A 17,908-nucleotide genomic window follows, 5' to 3' on the forward strand; every position below is an offset into this window, starting at 1 on the left:
TTGCTCTCAGACTCATCTCATAACAGGAGGTAAGAAGGGAAACATGGCGATAAATTAACGGGGAATTCAGACCAAAGCATTGCAGTTTCACTTCATAAAGACCACAAGTGAATGATTTTGATGTGAAAAGGAATAACTAAAAAGCATGGTATGCCACCTTTAAAATGTTTTCTTCCAGGAGAACCTCTATTTAGGTCCATCCACCAGCTCTAAACAGTGACCCTAAAGACAAATAAGCCAACCCACAGCCTGGTGCTTCCAACACCATGTTTCCCTGGTTCTTTACCCCCATATCCTGGTCTTCATGGTAATATTTTAATTCAGTTGAATCCTGACAGAGTCAGTTCTTTCTAATCATACAGATAGATTGGTCAAAAGGTTTTTATTTTTTCATGGAGACCCAGCAGATTGCATCAAGTTATTGACTTACAGCATCCACCCCTCCTGGATGAGCATGCAGTGACAGCTGTTCTAGCATTTATGTTTATAAAACACAGAACAAGGCAAAACACAACTGGAAAGAGAGAGAGAGAGAGAGAGCTTAAACTGATCTAAAGGTATGAACCAATCAACGAATTACGATGAAATGGCTGCGCTATCCAGACTAATATGAAAGTTTGGGAAATAGAAAAAGGCTAAAGTATGCCAGATTACACTGGGATCCATCTCAAACCCATTGTAAACAAAAACGTATTGAGGGAGAAATCAAAATGTGAAATATTCAGTTAAATTCTGTATTATTAATGTGAAGAGAGAGGTGTAACCATTAGCACCCACAGCCCTTATCATATGGGGCTGGGGGATGTGGTTGTGGTGTGGTGTTTATTAGTTTGGACATTTCTCAATCCAAATTAATGGGATTTTGAAGATGGTCACAGTTCGACTTCAATCACTTAGAAAGTTTCTGATTAGTAGTGATTTAATTTGTCATCATAAACCGTGTTCACAAAGGCGCATTGACTCACTGACATGATGGACTGGCATCCCCAGCCTCTACTAAATTTTGTCAAACGCTGCATCCTTCCTATAATGATGGTTATAATGATGGAAATTATAAACATAGTTCATGACTTGTTGTTTTCCACTAAATGTGCCTAAAAGTAATTTTTCGTGCTTCCTCTCTACTTTTTTAGTTAAATAAATCAAGAACAAGGTGTTTTGTTCACAGTAAGTCAATCGAGCTGCACATAAAACCAGCCTAATCAGGTCCCTTTGACTGACTGCGGATTTTTTACAGGTTTTATACACGTAGTTGATCATGGGACTCATATGCTAAGATTGAAAGGATTTCATTGGTCAAATTCTGAGGCAGTTGCTCACTGATTGGCCACCAATACTGCCAATCAGCAAGCCTGCTTTTTGATTGGTTGTTCCTCTCTTTCCGCTTCGATAGCTTCGGATTTGACCCCACCCCCCGCTCTTCTTCCCGTTTAGCTGATAGCTCGCCGTGGACCTCCAACACCTGCTTGTCCTTTCTGCCGTCTCTCCACCCGAAGGCTGTCCCGACATGGATGACTTTGACATGCTGAACGCACCCGCCGCTGGGAACGGCGTGGGCTCGGAGGAGGACCCGGCCGCCGCTTTCCTGGCCCAGCAGGAGAGCGAAATAGCGGGGATCGAGAATGACGAGGGCTTCAGCATCCTGGACGGTGGAGAGGTTCCTTCGTCGCTCAGAGACTCTAACGGTTTGTCAACGCAGACCCCTGCGTTCAGGGTTATTTCACTGGTCTCGTGACCGTTAGGCTTAATACCTGGAGGCATGATGAACTTGTTAGACGTTAAATTATAAATGCTCGCGGTAACACAAACGGTAATTCGACACGGGATTTGGTGCGCCTAGTCTTAGCTAATGCTAATAGGGCTCTCATTTGCTATCGGCTTTATTTAAAATAATTTGAGACAGCGAGTTCCTGAGTCACTTAAGGGATTATATGGAGATTCGGGGGTGGTTTAAAAACGTGCTTTGTGCTATAAATACAATATTTACCGTCGTTTCTTAGAGGCAAAGGGTTTCTGATAACATCAGCCTTAGCTTTCTTGTTGGTGTCATTCATTGCTTATGGCCGTTGGCACTTATGTTTAAAGTAACCGTAGGAGGACGTTTATATACAACCCTGCAACCTTTGACCAGTATTGAGTCACTTTAACTGTTGGTTAGATATGCTGACATGTCATGGTTGAAAACTGTCCCCGTACGAAACTCGTTTAAAAGCACTAAAGGAGTTATCTTTATTTAACAGGAGTTTCTGCTTTTAAAATATCCCCCTTTGGGTTTTGTTGTGTATTTTTTTTGTTTGTTTTTGTTTCTAACTTTTTGTAATTTCTTTGTTTTTTGTTTTTTATAGATGGTGCCATCAATGGAGAGTTTCATGGGGTAATACTTTCATTCCTTACATTTTTTTACAGGTTTTTCCCAGAGTTTTTTTTGTAACTATTTCAATTATTCAGCGTTTTAGCAACATCTTTGCAAGTTATCCATTCTTGCTGCCATTTTTTACATGTTAAACACATTTTATGGTACCCATGTGGTTAATTTAATTTAATTTTTTTATTGCTTTGATCTGCTGAGACCTATTATTCCTAATTACACTTTCATATTTTGAAGCATAGCATGACAAGGTATAAAAACAGCAGATACAAAGTGTCTTTTTCTGGCCTTCCTGTCGGGTCAATTTCTTGAAATTTTGGTTGCAGAGAGAGTGAGTGAGGGCCGAATCACTAAAAGACAAGGTTTCACTATTTCACTGAGACAAGACGATCACAGAGCTGATGGTTTATCTCTTTAATATCCTAATTTTGTGCTTAGCGTTGCTAGCCTTACTAAAACACGCATTGCTGCTTGCATTCCTAAGACGATGTAGATCCTTACCTTAGCTCTGTGATTGGCGTTCAAAACTCAGACGCATGAAACAGAGAAATCTGACTATGGTAATAATAATAATTTATATAAGACCTTTTATTACACCCAGTTTTCATTCATTTTCTGGTTTTGTTTGGACCTGTTGATGCCTTTTGAATTCTGACAAATTATGACTCCTGATGCAACCAAACTGTTTAAGCAACCTGCTGGCGTTGGGTACAATTTACTGGAGTCATAAAACGGTTTCTCCTACAGTAGATGATGAGGAGAATCTTGGAAAATTCTTTAAATGTCCAATTTAGATGCAAAACATCCTCCGGGTGAGCAGGAATTAAACTGCTCCCTTTTTTGTCCGGTCAGTCTGGTAGTAAAACAAACAAAAGTGGGGAAATTGCGAAGGCGAAAATAACCAGGACTTAGTGCAATAGGAACACGTTTAGCACAATTTTGGTCTTATAAAAGTCTGCAGTTTAAGTTTTATTCTGAAATAATGAGATGGTGCTTAGCAATAAGGCAGTTTATTTAGGCTTCAGAATGTACTTTCAGTAGCATGTTTATTGCCTAAAATATAGGACATTAATGTTGTTGGGTCTAGAAAACATTGTATTTCAGCAATACGACAGCATGACTTTAGTCTACAACCCTCTGGGTCGAGGTCCTTATAGTTGATGACTCCAGCTTCCTTTTCCTGTGCTGCCATTGCAACATTTTTGCTCTGCACTGTCAGGACTTCTGGCAGTGCAGAAGCCCACTTTTTTGGAACGGATGTGGTGCCTGCTCATTAGAAATAAGACAAAAGAGCTGATACCAGGCGCAGTGTCCGGCTTCAACAAGAGCGATAGAAACAATTTAAACTTCATAGAAAGTTAATTGCTTGTTTCTGTGTTCTTAAAAAAAGGGATAAAAGTCAATTTTGTTTTGCAGGAGAGCAACGGTCCATCAGATGCCTATGCAGCAATTTCCAACGCTGATCGGCTGCAGGCTGAACCGGAAAGTCTCCGTAAGTGGAGGGAGGAACAAAGAGAGCGGCTGGAGGTGCTAGGTACGTACGGAGACGGGTAATTTGTGAAGTAGGGGATAATCGACATGTCATTGCTTTCACTGATGCGACAAGTGAAAACGCATAAAGATTGTAAGCCAATAGATCTTTCTCCATATAATGTGGAGAAAGACTTGTGATTTTGTCACCGTGATTTATTGAGTCTCTCGACAGCTTGAGTACAAGTTGACTAATCCCTTGTTCCTGCCAGTCAGAGCCGAGGCACTTCCACATCCGAGTTGTGTAGCTGTGTGTCTAGTAATCGGTCCCAGCAACCCAACAGTCAGGCGTTGGTATGTCTGACAGCTGGAAACAATCATCATTTGCTTACCACGGCTATATCTGAATGAATGAATTTATTATCATTGTGCAGTAAAACAGTACACAGAAATACATTATGAAATTGCCTTAATCAAAAGTAACCCGCAATGAAATATTACCTAAAATCTTAACTGTTGTGCATCAATATGCTCTAGTGTGAGCTAATCTCCACAACTTAATTTCCTCTTTATTTATATATATATATATATATATATATATATATATATATATATATATATATATATATATATATATATATATATATATATATATATATATATATATATATATATATATATATATATATATATATATATATATATATATATATATTATATAAACATTTTTTTAATTGAATTGGAAAGTCCTGACAGACATAAACTTGGGAAAAGAGACACCTGTGTTTAAACAAAATCCTTTGTTTGTGTCCAAATGAATTAACCCTGCAATGAGCTTAAAAAAAAAAAAAGCATTAAAAAAATCGACCGTACACCAGGTTCTTCTATGCGGAGCCCAAGTTTAGTGCCTCCTGTCTCCTCTCTCCCCCTCTGTATCTTCTGCTGTTGCTTTGTGTCATTCTTGATTCCTCTCGTTTATTCCTCCTGGTCCTTGTCATCTCCCTCTGCAGATGCTAATTCTCGCAAGCAGGAGTCTGAGTGGAAGGAGAAGGCCAAGTTGGAGCTGGAGGAGTGGCATGCCAGGCAGAACGAGCAGCTGGAGAAAACTAAATCCAATAACAGGTAGTGGCTTTGTGGCTGGATGATGATGATGAGGATTTTTTTTTTTTTCCAAAGGGGACGAAGCACTTTTCAGAAGATGCCAGAATAAGCCATGTAGGCTAGTTTCTGTCTGTAGTCCTTCAGGGTGCTCCTTAAGATGCATTAACTATAAAAGAAAAGACATTTTAGATCAGCAAGGTACTTCGGTCTCAAAATCGGTTAAGTTTTAAAATCCGGATACATCTTTTTAAAATAAAAAAAAAAATGCTTAAAGAATTTAAAAAGCATAAATCACAATAACAACAAATCAGTAGAAAACATTAAAACGTAAAACAGATACAAGAGCATTTAAAGTGGATTATCCATGAGTTTAAGTTATTGTAGATTTAACAAAACCTGACAATCGCCAGATGGATGTCGTTCCGTCCAGCTCCACGCGGCTCCACACATCCATCTGGACTCGCTGCCATTGGGAGGGATTTCAATGCCCCATAAGATAGACGAGCCAGTCAGGATCGCCGGGCGGGATCTCCGTAGATGGTTTATCCAATCATATGCTGGGATTTTTGATAAGTCCCCTCCTTCTGAAATACATCTCCAATGGAGCGATCCCAGATAGATGTGTGGAGCTCTGTGGAACAAACCCATCTGGCGAGAATCAGGTTAGATTTAACAGACCCAGAGGATGTTTTCTATTTTATTCCCGCCATGAGAGGCTTTTGCTGAAAATGAGTTCCGACCGACCGACTGTACTCGGTCTAAAAAGTACTGCAAGGTCCCGTCTCAGTGTAGCTCCGGTGGCCCTTGAAGCACTTGTCAACGACGTGAGAAGTACTTCAAGGGGCAGAGGTACAGACAGCTTTGCAAACATGATCATATTGTCCCAACTCAAGAGATGTTTATTTAAAATACTGCAGTGATGATATCCTTTATGCTTTTTAATGCAGGCTCCTGACTGTCTGTTTATACAGTAACGCTACAGGCTTCAGGGCCGATGATTCGGCCCTAAAGTTGACTCACAAATACTGGTGTTACCAAACGGTGTACTATTGGATGATCCTCCACTGTTAACTGGACCTAAAATATATGCAGCCTGAGAAGCATACAACGTGTTTTCTATTTCAAACCAAGCAAGTTAATTTGTCAGCAATCCCAGAAAGTAAATTCTGCATGTGGACAATTTAGATTAGGACAGGGGTCTGCAACCTGTACCTTTCCATTTTTCACATAGTTTCAAACCTAACCGGATCTAAATTGATATTACTGCTACTTTTAGTGTCATTCTGTTGAGAAAATTCAATGCGTTTATTTAATGAAAATACAATAATTGCTAAAACCTTTATTTCTATATTTGAAAGCGTTAGTTGCTTCTTTATATTTTAGCGAAAGTTATAAGGTGCTAATGTGGTTCAAGGAGCAGCTACAGGGCCACAGGTTACACACCTCTGCTTTAAGATTGGATTAAATGGCGCACAGTCTTTTAGGTATCTTTTCATGTATTTGTGGTAAATAATGAGACTTAATATTGTATAATGCCTTGCTGTGTTCTTGAAGACGACAAACACAATCACCTGCAAGCCTCCCTCACTCTCTAGGCGCTGGTGAAATTCTTATTTTTGAGGTCAAAAGCCTGATCCTTTGCCTTTTTATTTCTGAGTGGTAACCGATAATGCCTGTGTTTCTATCCCCTCCTCTCTGTTACTGCTTTTTTTTTTCTTTCTCTTCTCTCCTGCCTTCTCGCTGCTCTGTCGTTGGGCGGATGTTTGTCCAGAGTGCTGGACGAGGACTTCTACAAGCAGCCCTTCTCTGACCTCATTGGTTATGTGTATGTTGCTCCAACTAACATCCTCCTTTTTAATATGGTTTTATTTTGCTCATATTGTCTACGTTTACCTCCTTCACCTGCACACATTCATCTCATAAGATAATAAAATAGTTACCCCTCAGTATTTTCGTGTTTTTGTTTTTTTTTTAATTCCCATTGTTTTAACCGTCCTGATTTATTCTTTTCAAATACCAAGTCTAGTAATGACTTTAGCCCCATTTGTCTGCATGTCATCTGTGAGTGGATCTATTTTCACAATGTTTATTTAAAGCTACTGATATTTAGTATTAAAATGCTAAACCAATCACCTGCATGTTCTTACATGAGAGGTAGACCGATTAACTGATTTCTAATCAAAATTGACTCTTAATAGGGGCTGAACCATCAAAAAATTCAGTTATTTTTTCCCCCCACACTGAAACAATTTAGTCCAGTTTAGTGCAGACAAACGAATACCATTATAAGCCATAATAATTCCCAGAATATGGATAAGAAGCACGTTTTTTATTTATTTATTTTTAAAAAGTACAAGTACAGGCCTTGTTTTTGTTCCTAACTACGATTGTCCCGATAATAAACAAATCAATTTGTGGTGAGTAAATTATAAGCCAGGTTTATAATACGTTGACAGAAACCCAGCTTGTCAGGTAGGCACATGCTTAAAGTTAATGTGAGAGCCTTGTGAGGGAGAGCCAGAGAAACGCTAGTTTAAAAACAAAATTAAATTGGTGTCAAAGCCAAACACGGGCATTGCAACGTGGCAGTTTTTTGGACTTAAACCAAATGACACCACCCGCTTAATTTGTCTGAGCTGGTAGGTCAAGAGGATATATTTGCATCATTATGCCATTATCATCTTAGTTGAAAAAAGTCTCCAAATGACGATGAGCTATTGCAATAAGTTTTAGAAAAATTGATCGTATGGCTAAATTTATCGTTACAGACCAATTCGTAAGAGTCAAAAAGGTCTGATTGGATTATCATTAGAGTAATATACAACACTCTTATTTGCTGCTTAAACCATTCATAGAGATATATGGTTTGGTTATTAATCAGTTAAAAGGTGAACGTCATTTCTTTCTTTTCTTTTTTTTTTCTTTTTTTTTTGTAAATGTAAAATTGGCTTCTAGTTTTGCTCTACTACAACAATAAAACATGCTTTATGAGTCTTCAGTCATATTCACACAGATCCCCTCCATTCTTCCAAAACTGCCTGTTTTCATTCCCTGTTCATCACTCATATCTGTGCCGTTTCTCCTGAAGTTGTATCAGAATACAGGCAACCTTTCCAACAATGATCTTCTTGTATTATTGTTTCAAACTTGAGCGTTTTCCTGTTGTTGTTGTTTTTCTTTTTTCTTTTAAATTATTAAAATTAATTGATGAGTAAGGATCTTTAGCAGTCGCTTGAAGCAGTTGTTTAGACTTCCAACGAAACTTCCTGTGTTGGCATTAATCATAGTCTGTTATTTCTATGCTTGTAGATAATCATTGCTTTTTATACCTTTTTGTTGCAAAGGCAGTTTTTATGACCCTGAAGATATCTTTACTTCTGATATCAGCTCCAGCATAGCTTTCCCATAAATTCTCCTATGGTTGTTTCTTTTCCTTATTTTATTGTCTGTTCAATTGATAGTAAATGGACAACTGCTTCAAGCAAAACAGCTCTCATGCTTTATTAGAAATGTGAGTGCTTTGTAGCTACTGACATGCTAATCGACAAATTTCATAGCAGATAAACCTGTAAAAAAAAAAAAAGTCTTACTTAGTTATTTGAAGATGCGCAGCAAAGGGGATTGATTGAAGGATTAGGATCATTTTCGTCTTGATAACCCCTAACCAGAGACCAGCCGGGTGGTAACTCAAAGATCCAAACTATTTCTGATCCCATAGACAACTACACTCTTTGGTGTGGAGAACTAAAACTGTTGGCTATTTTTCAGGGAGGGGTTTAAAAATGACATTGGAAAGCAGGGATTTAAGAATATTTTAAAGGGGAAGCTGTTTAAACGTGGAGACGCATCTTCAGGCAGAGCTGCCTTTAACCCGTCGGGCAGCTGAAAGTATAATTTCCTTCTATGGGGAAGAAAGTTTAGTGTATCTAAATATTATAATTATATGATTTTTAAAAGAAATTTATGTGCACATTTCCTCCACTGTTTAAGTGGTGGATCAGCCAATCAGCTCTCTCTGTTTGTTACTTTTTATTATTTATTATTCCTTTTAATTTAACTGGCATTTACTACAGCTGAAAACAGGAACTTAATTTCAGGTTCAATGTATTGCCAGAGAACTTAATGAAGACAACAATAATCTGTAGCTGCTGGCAGCCTTTTGAAAATCTATGTTCCAGATCTAAATTCTGTAGGGAAAATAAAGGGAGAAGGCTGTTTTAGCAGCGCTGGCTGTGCGAACTTTTGGCTAAGAAGAGAATCCCTACAGCGTTTAAATCAGGTTGTCTGCTATGAAACGGGTTGATATGTTCAGCTAATGCAGCTCTGTGACACGTGCAGCCTTTGGTTTAAAGCTTCTGTTCATTGGGACTATAGACGGGACTTAATCAGGCTCAGAACCCTGTCCCCTGATTGACGCTGAATCATACAACTCAGACATTTGCAGGAAAAGCAATTGCGCTTAGAGAAAAAAAAGCCTCATCTGAAAAGTGCCAGGTGAGAGCTGGATAAAATGATTGTAATTGCAAATTTCAGAAAATCTGGAAAGAGTTGTTTGGTTACTGAACCTAAAGCTGCACAGAAATGATTTTTCATGGGAAAAACTAAAGAAAACTGTCACTATGGCATGTTGGCTTCGGCATCTGCAATGAGCTCATTTTTGTGTCTTCTTTTAATTTATTTATTTTTCACCCCCTCTCCCTCTCTTTCTCTCTCTTTTTGAATTCTGACTGGTGAAACTGTTTCTCCCTGTTTTCTTTTCCTCTGCACCTTAAAGCACACACATTAACCATCCTTGCTACCGCCTAGACCAGTTAAGTAAACAAATGAAACCCCAGAACCCTTTTTAAGTATTTGATATTTTTACAAGAGGACAGACTCCGTTGTGTGACTTGTGGTTTTATTTATTTATTTTTTAATTTTTTTTATGTGGTGCAGTTTAGCCCCACTGAGTGATGTCATGTCCCTTTGGTGTCGTCGTCCTGCTAGTCCTTGGTGTTTTGTAGATGGGTTTGATGGTGAATGTCGGTTAGCTTTCCATCCACCGTTTTACTTCGTTTGCTCCACCATTTTTTATTTTGGAGCCGAGTTTGTGTTTACAGACTGGGTGGGAACTTAAAGACGAGTAAGTTGGCGTAAATAAAAATTAACAGGTGGTGGTAATATGCGAGTAGCTTGTTCAGGAAAAAAAGGAAACAGAACTTGGTGTTATTGGTAATGTATTTAATGAGAACCATTTATATGTTTTTTTTTTTTTTCTTCTTTCTCTATTTTTGGTCCTTGTTTAGGAGCTGTGCAATCACGAGGCAAACTTTATAAGCAAATCTTGTTTGACCAACCGAAATTCTTTTCAAACCTTTAATTTATTAATTTTGGCTAAGTTTGTTTTCTTTTAAAAAAAAAAATTAAATTCTTACTAAAATTGGTGGTATTGGCCGACCTCCGCTGGCTGTTGTGGCTTGTTTGAATAGTCGGGTAATTGCGGCGTTATGTATGAGCAAAGGTGGGGCCATGCTGCTGGTATTAAAAAAAAAAAAAAAAGCTGTGGGTGTAGTTGCAGTCGATGTTTATGATGGGACTAACCTGCCCTGAGTAAGACTCTGCTGAGCTAATAGTCCAACCCAGCCCAAAGCTTTGAAAATTAAAACATTTTGATCTAACACGAATCTTTCAAGATCTTTGATCTTAGATTCTAGCGTTCTAAGTAATGAGCTAAAGCTTTTTGAGCAGTGATGTGAAGATGATTTAGCATAACCTGTGTTGGCTCTCAGCAGGGGACTTTCTCATGGTATTTGTATGATTTCAGTGGGGTTTTTTTTTTTTAATTCTTCCTCCACTGACTGACCTGTTTCCCTCTGCTCCTCTGTCAGGGCGGCCGAGGAAGCCATGATTTCAGATCTGGATGAGAACAATCCCGGCACCGAGTGGGAGCGGGTGGCTCGTCTCTGCGACTTCAACCCCAAGTCTAGCAAGCAGGCCAAAGATGTGTCCCGCATGCGCTCCGTCCTCATCTCCCTAAAGCAGTCCCCGCTGGTCCGTTAGAGACCACAGAGCTCGTGTGAAGTCGTTCCATTCCATTTCATTTCATTTATTTTACTTTTTTTTTGTCCACCTCACACACAGACAAACCAACTACTGAATCCACATTTATCTTCCACGGTGACAGGGACAGCCCAGTGTTTAAACTTCCCTGCAGGCCTTTAGAGATTATCCCACCTGGAAGACTTTTTTTTTTTTTTCCCTCTTCACACCTCAGTCTAGTCGGGACCTCATGTATTGTGGCGCATGTTAGTCTTGTTAGATTTGACCAAATAGTTTGGTCTGTGGTCCTTCATAACGCTGTAAGGGTGGTGAGCTGGGACACTAAAAGGGAAACATTGATGTTTGTTTGTTTGTTTGTTTGTTTTGCTTGAGCATCCTCTATCACCTCCAAACCATATCACAATGCTGTTGTACAACCTTAACATCTCAGTCCAGTGAATCCTTCAATGGTTTCAAACATCCTTTGTCCTCCAACATATCACTTCATGTTTTCCTGTTAATGAAGTATCAGAGTGCACTTTCTTTTTTTTTTTTTTAAAGGACCAAACCCTCAAACGTAACTCTCAAATCAGTGTGTACTTAGCGTGTGTAGTGTCCCTTTGTGGCATATGGTGTTCAAATTTGCAGTCTATGCATTATTTTTTTTTCGTTCTTGTTGGGGAACCCCCCCCCCCCACCCCCCAGTCATAACTGAACAGAGTCCAATCATTACAAAATGTACATGACCCATTTATATGTGTTGAAACCCCAACAGTGTGTGTATGTACTTTATGAGTGTACCTATGTACATATACAGAAGGCAATATATACAGTATATACAACATGTCACTGAAATTAGACAGTTGTGGTTTTAAAGATACTAGCCAGTTGTTCCTTGACCGTGTGTATTCATTGTCCATTTGATTTCAATATCAGTAAAATGAAGAAAGATCTGAGCCGCTATCCTGTCATCTTTTTGGTCATTAAATAAAACTATGTAGTGATTGTAGAAGACCAATGGGTTTGTCAATCCTGATCTATTACACATCTGTGTAAATCCCTGTTAGCTGATGGTTCCCAATTTCATTTTTGCTAAATTTTACCCCTCCCGCCGCCATAAGCACAGCCCCTTCATGGAAATCAGCAAAAATGTGGGAGTTGATTGTTCTTTATTAGAGCAGTATTATGTAAAAAAAAAAAAAAAAAGATTCCCTTACCAATAAAATTCTGTTATAAACATTTGTGTCTATATATCTAAGTCTGCCAGAATACTGACAAGCTCAGCAGGCTAAATCCTCTTGAGGTGCCTTGATATTGGGGCTGGCCCACCAGTGTTTGTTTAAATAATGGACATCTAAAATCGCAGTGCGCATGCTCAACACGCTCTCAGTAGACAGCTGTGGGGCACAAATACTCCGGCCCCAAGCTTGGATCGTCCAATCAAAATACTGGAAACGTTCACGTTACTTCTGCTGGATAGTGTGCAACCATCTGGGCAAGGCAAAATTACTTATATGCCACATTTCAGTGCAAGGGCAATGGAAAGTGCTTTATATTATTAAAATCTTGGAAAATAAAAAGTATAAAATTGTTGTAATAAATGTAGGAAATTTTAAACAAAATAAAACAGGAAAATGTAAACTAAAAGCAAATATTAATCGAGTGGTTGGCCTTGCTGGTTCATTGAAGGATTAATGTGAATCTTTTCTGATTAATAAATGAACAGTATGAGTGAGCCTTTATTTGTAATTTTATATGTAAAAATTAAATTACATTTAGCCATTTTATATAAAATGGATTTTCAGTAATCAAAGTCAGTTGTATGCGTCACAAAACAAATTAGTTGCTGCCAATCGGTGTTGTTTTTGTGCCCCACTTAATTCATGCAAGAGAAGCCACTGCTGTTGGTGTGCCAACCCTCTAGACCACTTGTATCTTCTGGTTCTGTTCTACTCTGCATACCCAGAACCAAACTTGGAGCAGCAGCATTTAATTTCTATGCTCCAAAAAACTTGGAACAAACTTCCAGGAAACTGCAAATCAGCTGAAACACTGAGTTGCTTTAAATCAAGACTGAAAACCCATCTGTTTAGAGCTGCTTTTGGCCAATAATAACAGGAACATTGCCCAGCATATGTGATGTGTATTGATGTTTTCACCTGATACAATTTAATGTTTGTAACTGGTCTCACAACCAGTGACTGTTTCGGTGAGTTCATGATGTTTTTAGGTTTTCATGATGTAAAGCACTTTGAACCGCCTTGCTGCTGAAATGTGCTTTACAAACAAACTTAGGAAAACCAGATCTTGGTTTTCCTATATCAAAGCAAAAAGATTGCATAAAATGTAGGTCTTGGTGTGTGGATCCAAAGAAGGCAGTTTCCATTCCTAATCATGAAACCATAATGCTCAACATTCTTATATCAAAGCAAAAAGATTGCATAAAATGTTGGTCTTGGTGTGTGGATCCAAAGAAGGCAGTTTCCATTCCTAATCATGAAACCATAATGCTCAACATAATGCAACATCACAGTATAAATGTCATAACACAAAATCAAACAGGATCATCAGGATCCTGTTTACGATCCTGTTTGATCAACAGGATCGTAAATCAGTGGAATAGGGCAGTTGAAAAACACAGTAACACAATATACAAAGAGTCCGTACGTTAAGAATGCAAATTTAAGAAAGCCTCTAGGCCATTCATGCTTAGGGTTCTTAGGCAACTCCTCCTGTTGAAGAATAAGAATCAGAGTTCTCTGGCTTCTCCATCCCAAGTCCTCTTTTTGTTTCCCGCTTGCAGAGGCGGTTGAGCTGGATGGCGGTGAGTGTTCAGTTCTGGCCTGGGCATTTCTCCCCAGAAACAAGGTGCAATTGGTGTTCTTATCAAAAACCCCATTCATGTGTCATTTATTAAAAACCTTCTTCAAACACTTTCACATTCAAGATATTCCTGCCCACAGTTATTTAGCTCTAAGCTTAAAATCCTGCATTGTATTTATTACTTCCTGCATGAATTATATCAATGGAGTAATCTTAAACTTCAGATGTATCTGCAGCAGTTTTTCTCTGTAATTCTTAACAGAATTCATCCACTGTGTGTCTCACCTTTCAATGTCTGATAGTTGAAAGTTCTCTGCAACCTATTGTCAAGGTTTCACCTTATCTCATTCAACACAGTCTCAACAATGACTTCTACAAAAACCTTTCAGAAACCCCTTGCTGAACCAGCTCTAAAATACTTTATATGTGTTCTTAATTTTTAAACAGTAAAACAGGTACCACTATGTAGATTTCCAGAATTTTAATCATAAGCATTTCTATAGATTTTGTCTTATTTTGAAAAGCTCAGCTGAGAAAAAGGAAGTGTGTTCACGCCCTAGAGCACCTCAAGTCGTAATTGGTTGATATTCAGGAAGTAGGCGTAGCATAGGGAGGAGACAGGAAGGAATTCTGTGAATCAGCTTCAGCTTGACATGCATCAAACCAAAATGACTTCTAAATGAATACAGTACTCCTTTTGCCTAAAGCGAAGAACAATTCTAACCCCTTTTATTCCATAAGTTAGTAATTTGTTGGCTTTAACAGGTTATCTGCTCAACCCTGGTTGTAATATATCTCCCCCTGGTTGAATGGTTTTAAAACAAACCATTAAACGGTAATATCATGCTGTGAACAGTAACCCATTGTTTCTCTTTAAAAGCATCTCCCCCTGTTCATTTAACTCCTCAATACAGCTCTAAGAAAAACCTGTTTCATTCATCAAACTATTGTTTCATTGATAATACACACAATCACACTTTTAACCTCATGCAATTCTGTCCTTTATTAAGTATGATGTTTCCAGTTCTCATGTGTACACTCTAAACTTGAAAAAAAAAAGCAAACATTACTCAGAGTGATTTTCTTTATTTTCATTTATCCATTATTATTACTATTGCATTTCCTAGTTTTTCCCAACTTTAGGCCGCAGAGTTTGTTAAATTATATCACTCAGTGATCTATAAACCCTTATATTTTTTGCACTACATTTTGTCCCATCCAAGTAATCACGTCAATAATTAAAGGTTTTTGTAATTGGATCTTAGTGTTTTAAGCGTGGACCTGGTCAGGACTGAGAAAGTCTTATGTGATGCTCCTCGTTTTGGCAAACCCAGCAAACCCAAAATGAAAATCCTGTTTACAGCCAGTGTTAGGTTACAGGTAATCCCTGTGGGACCACCTCATCCTCTCCTGTGTCCAACCTGGTTCCAAGTGCCTCAGCCATCGACAATTTCGCCACCTGTGACAACTTCATAACAGTTTCAAACCGCAGCAGCTTGTCCTGGGTGTCTCCACACACCCCCGTGTGTGAAAAGTCATCATCCTCCTTGAGCATCTTGTCATACTCTGTGGTCTAGGTTCAGGTCTGGGTTGTTTTCTCCCTCTCCTCAGCAGGGTTGGACGGGCAGGTGCACCACATCAGAGCTGATTACCACCCTTTATTAGAAGCTGGAACCAGGAGGAGGGCGTCAGTTGTTTTTTTTTTTTTTTTTTTTGGTGGGAGAATATTGATAGAATTATTCTATCTTCTACATATTTTATGTTATTTACTATTTTCATTGTATTTATCATATATATTTACTCTTTACTACTAAGAAGTTTTAAGGTTTTAGATCTCTCTCTAATAGTTGCAGAAGGCCTGCAGAAAGCAGAGAAATATGTTGTGACCATGATAAGTGTTTTTATGAACTCTATTCAGCCATCTGGAGTGCTGCACTGTGTGAACTGCTTGGTTTTATCTCGAAGGTCACAGTTGTTTTGCTTATATCTACCCTTAGCTTGACAATGGAACCAGGGATTCCTATTCCTAATAAATAGAGAGGAGGCAACAGATTTGCTTCAGATCGGATTTGGAGACAGGTAGTAAGCATCTCCGTTCGATCTCCTTGCAAGATTATTTGAAAACCAACTTCATTGTTGTCTCTCCTTCTTGTGTTGTTAATGAATGTTTTAGGTGTTTAAACCTGACAAATATATACACAGCATCCTGATCCACACTCTACTTTAGTAGATGGCGGTAGTGCACATCATTAAAGGCATACTATGCAACATTTTTCAGTTAATTAATGTGTTCCATACCGTTTTGGATGATTAAATGAGTCATTTCAGGTCGAACAAAGGTTTTCTCGGCCGTCCTGGTGGTCTGTGGAGGAAATACCGTACTTGCAATAGGGTGTTTTCACTGACGTCACTGGCCAACTTCCGGTCCGCCATATTGGGTGGCACACTTCCTTATCTCTAGTTGTCGTACACGTATTATCGTATCGCGAATGGATAAGTACGCCAGCACGCTAGAGCGACCAGATAAGGACGTATATCTGAGGAAATGTTCCGTGATCGACCATATGGACCCCTATGCCCTCCACGGTGCCTTGTTTAGCACTAATCCAGATGATTGGCCAAATGTAGAGCACGGCGACATAGTGCATTACCTGGTGTTCAGTGAAAACCCTCTGCACACTCTTGAGGAAATGAGAGCTTACAAGGGTCTAGAGGCTCACAACCAGTTCACATCTGGTTATGTACATCAAGGAAATCGCCATCATACGTGGACGGGTGAGTTTTAATAAGATGGTAAAAATGTAAACAATCCGACGCAAATGCGGCGCATGCTTCTGCGGTGGCTGACGGCCGGCGGCCGGCGGTGCGCGAAGGCGCTTGGCTGCAAGGCCGATCGACGCCGCTCGCGGCTTTAATTATTTAAGCAGAACAATGACCAGTGCAAAATTAAGTTGTATTTACCGTATTGGCGCCGGTAGGAGCTGCAGATCATAAAGCCAGCAAACAGTGGGAACACAGCAACTCGTTCAAAGGTAAGCTGTGCTCAGACGGGCTGGCACATGCTAGTTTAGTAGCTGCTAACCGTCAGTGCTAACAACCACTCACGCATGTAATGTACTTTTAACTTGCTGCTATGTGTTTCAAAGGTTTAGAACACACTCTCATTGACATCGGGATACTGTGGAAAGTTATGTTCGGTCTTACAGCCGCGATCCAAGCGAGCCGACGACTCTTTGTTATCTCTGTAACTCGTTCAAAGGTAAGCTGTGCTCAGACGGGCTCTGGCACATGCTAACCGTTAGCGCTAACAACCACTCACGCATGTAATGTACTTTTAACTTGCTGCTATGTGTTTCAAAGGTTTAGAACACACTCTCATTGACATCGGGATACTGTGGAAAGTTATGTTCGGTCGACTTACAGCCACGATCCAAGCGAGCCGACGACTCTTTTTATCGCTGACACTTGTTCTCCGTGGTTGCGCCTCCAGGCAGGAAAGCGGTGGAAAATTAATCTGTTTCTATGTTTTTCCCATGGCGATCATGTGTTGCGCTGTTACAGCCCACAATACAGCAACGGTTTACCATGGTTGAAATCAAGTTAAGGTGAAATTAATCAAATTAAGACACGGCTGAGAGAGGGAGTACAGTACGCGGTAGTCATAGGCAGTAGAGGCGGCGGAGGCAGAGAAACATGGCAGCCGCGGAAAGTAATACGTCATGACGCCCAAGCCCTATTATTAATATATTCTTACATGTTTTAAATACTTAACAGTTAATTACCTGTGACAAAGTGAGCACCGCAGACTCTGGCGTATTCCAGCTTAACACCGTCCAAATCGGACCTGGATATCCGTGTCAGCCATAGGTGACGGCGTTGTTCAGACAGCTGTTTTTTTTTTCACACTGATTCAATATTACGGCTGGTAGGCGATAGAAAGAGCGTTGATCTCCACCTCCACGGGCCGTGCAACCAACCATTAAACACGTTTTCCCCATTGTTCACTTTCAATACTGCCTAAGGCGTCATACAATGCAGGGTCAACGAAGCGAAACGACTGACACCCAATATGGCGGACGCGCTGAGTAGTCACCTGAGCGTGACGTCACCTGAAAACCCCCTATTGCA

The 17,908-nt window shown here is 39.5% G+C and overlaps 1 protein-coding gene across 2 annotated transcripts; it reads left to right on the forward strand.

Annotated features, from left to right (window-relative positions):
* The first annotated feature begins 1,398 nt into the window (after window positions 1–1,398).
* Window positions 1,399–11,913, forward strand: clta (clathrin, light chain A). Of its 2 annotated transcripts, XM_012866957.3 has the most exons (7): window positions 1,399–1,685; window positions 2,346–2,374; window positions 3,785–3,902; window positions 4,849–4,960; window positions 6,711–6,764; window positions 9,714–9,749; window positions 10,807–11,913. In XM_012866957.3, the coding sequence occupies exons 1-7, from the start codon at window positions 1,508–1,510 to the stop codon at window positions 10,976–10,978; spliced, it is 699 nt and encodes a 232-aa protein (XP_012722411.2). In that variant the 5' UTR covers window positions 1,399–1,507; the 3' UTR covers window positions 10,979–11,913. The 2 variants fall into 2 exon arrangements, with proteins under 2 accessions (XP_012722411.2, XP_012722412.2); XM_012866958.3 differs by lacking the exons at window positions 6,711–6,764; window positions 9,714–9,749.
* Window positions 11,914–17,908: the final 5,995 nt, after the last annotated feature.

The sequence above is a fragment of the Fundulus heteroclitus genome, unplaced genomic scaffold, assembly GCF_011125445.2.
Source record: "Fundulus heteroclitus isolate FHET01 unplaced genomic scaffold, MU-UCD_Fhet_4.1 scaffold_74, whole genome shotgun sequence".
NCBI classification, from domain to species: Eukaryota; Metazoa; Chordata; class Actinopteri; order Cyprinodontiformes; family Fundulidae; genus Fundulus; species Fundulus heteroclitus.

Bases quoted from the DNA above. Each gene is read 5' to 3' on its own strand.
- clta (XM_012866957.3), top strand. From the start codon at position 1,508: ATGGATGACTTTGACATGCTGAACGCACCCGCCGCTGGGAACGGCGTG. The intron at 1,686-2,345 runs GTTTGTCAACGC...TGTTTTTTATAG, and splicing joins GTCGCTCAGAGACTCTAACG to ATGGTGCCATCAATGGAGAG. The intron at 4,961-6,710 runs GTAGTGGCTTTG...ATGTTTGTCCAG, and splicing joins AAAACTAAATCCAATAACAG to AGTGCTGGACGAGGACTTCT.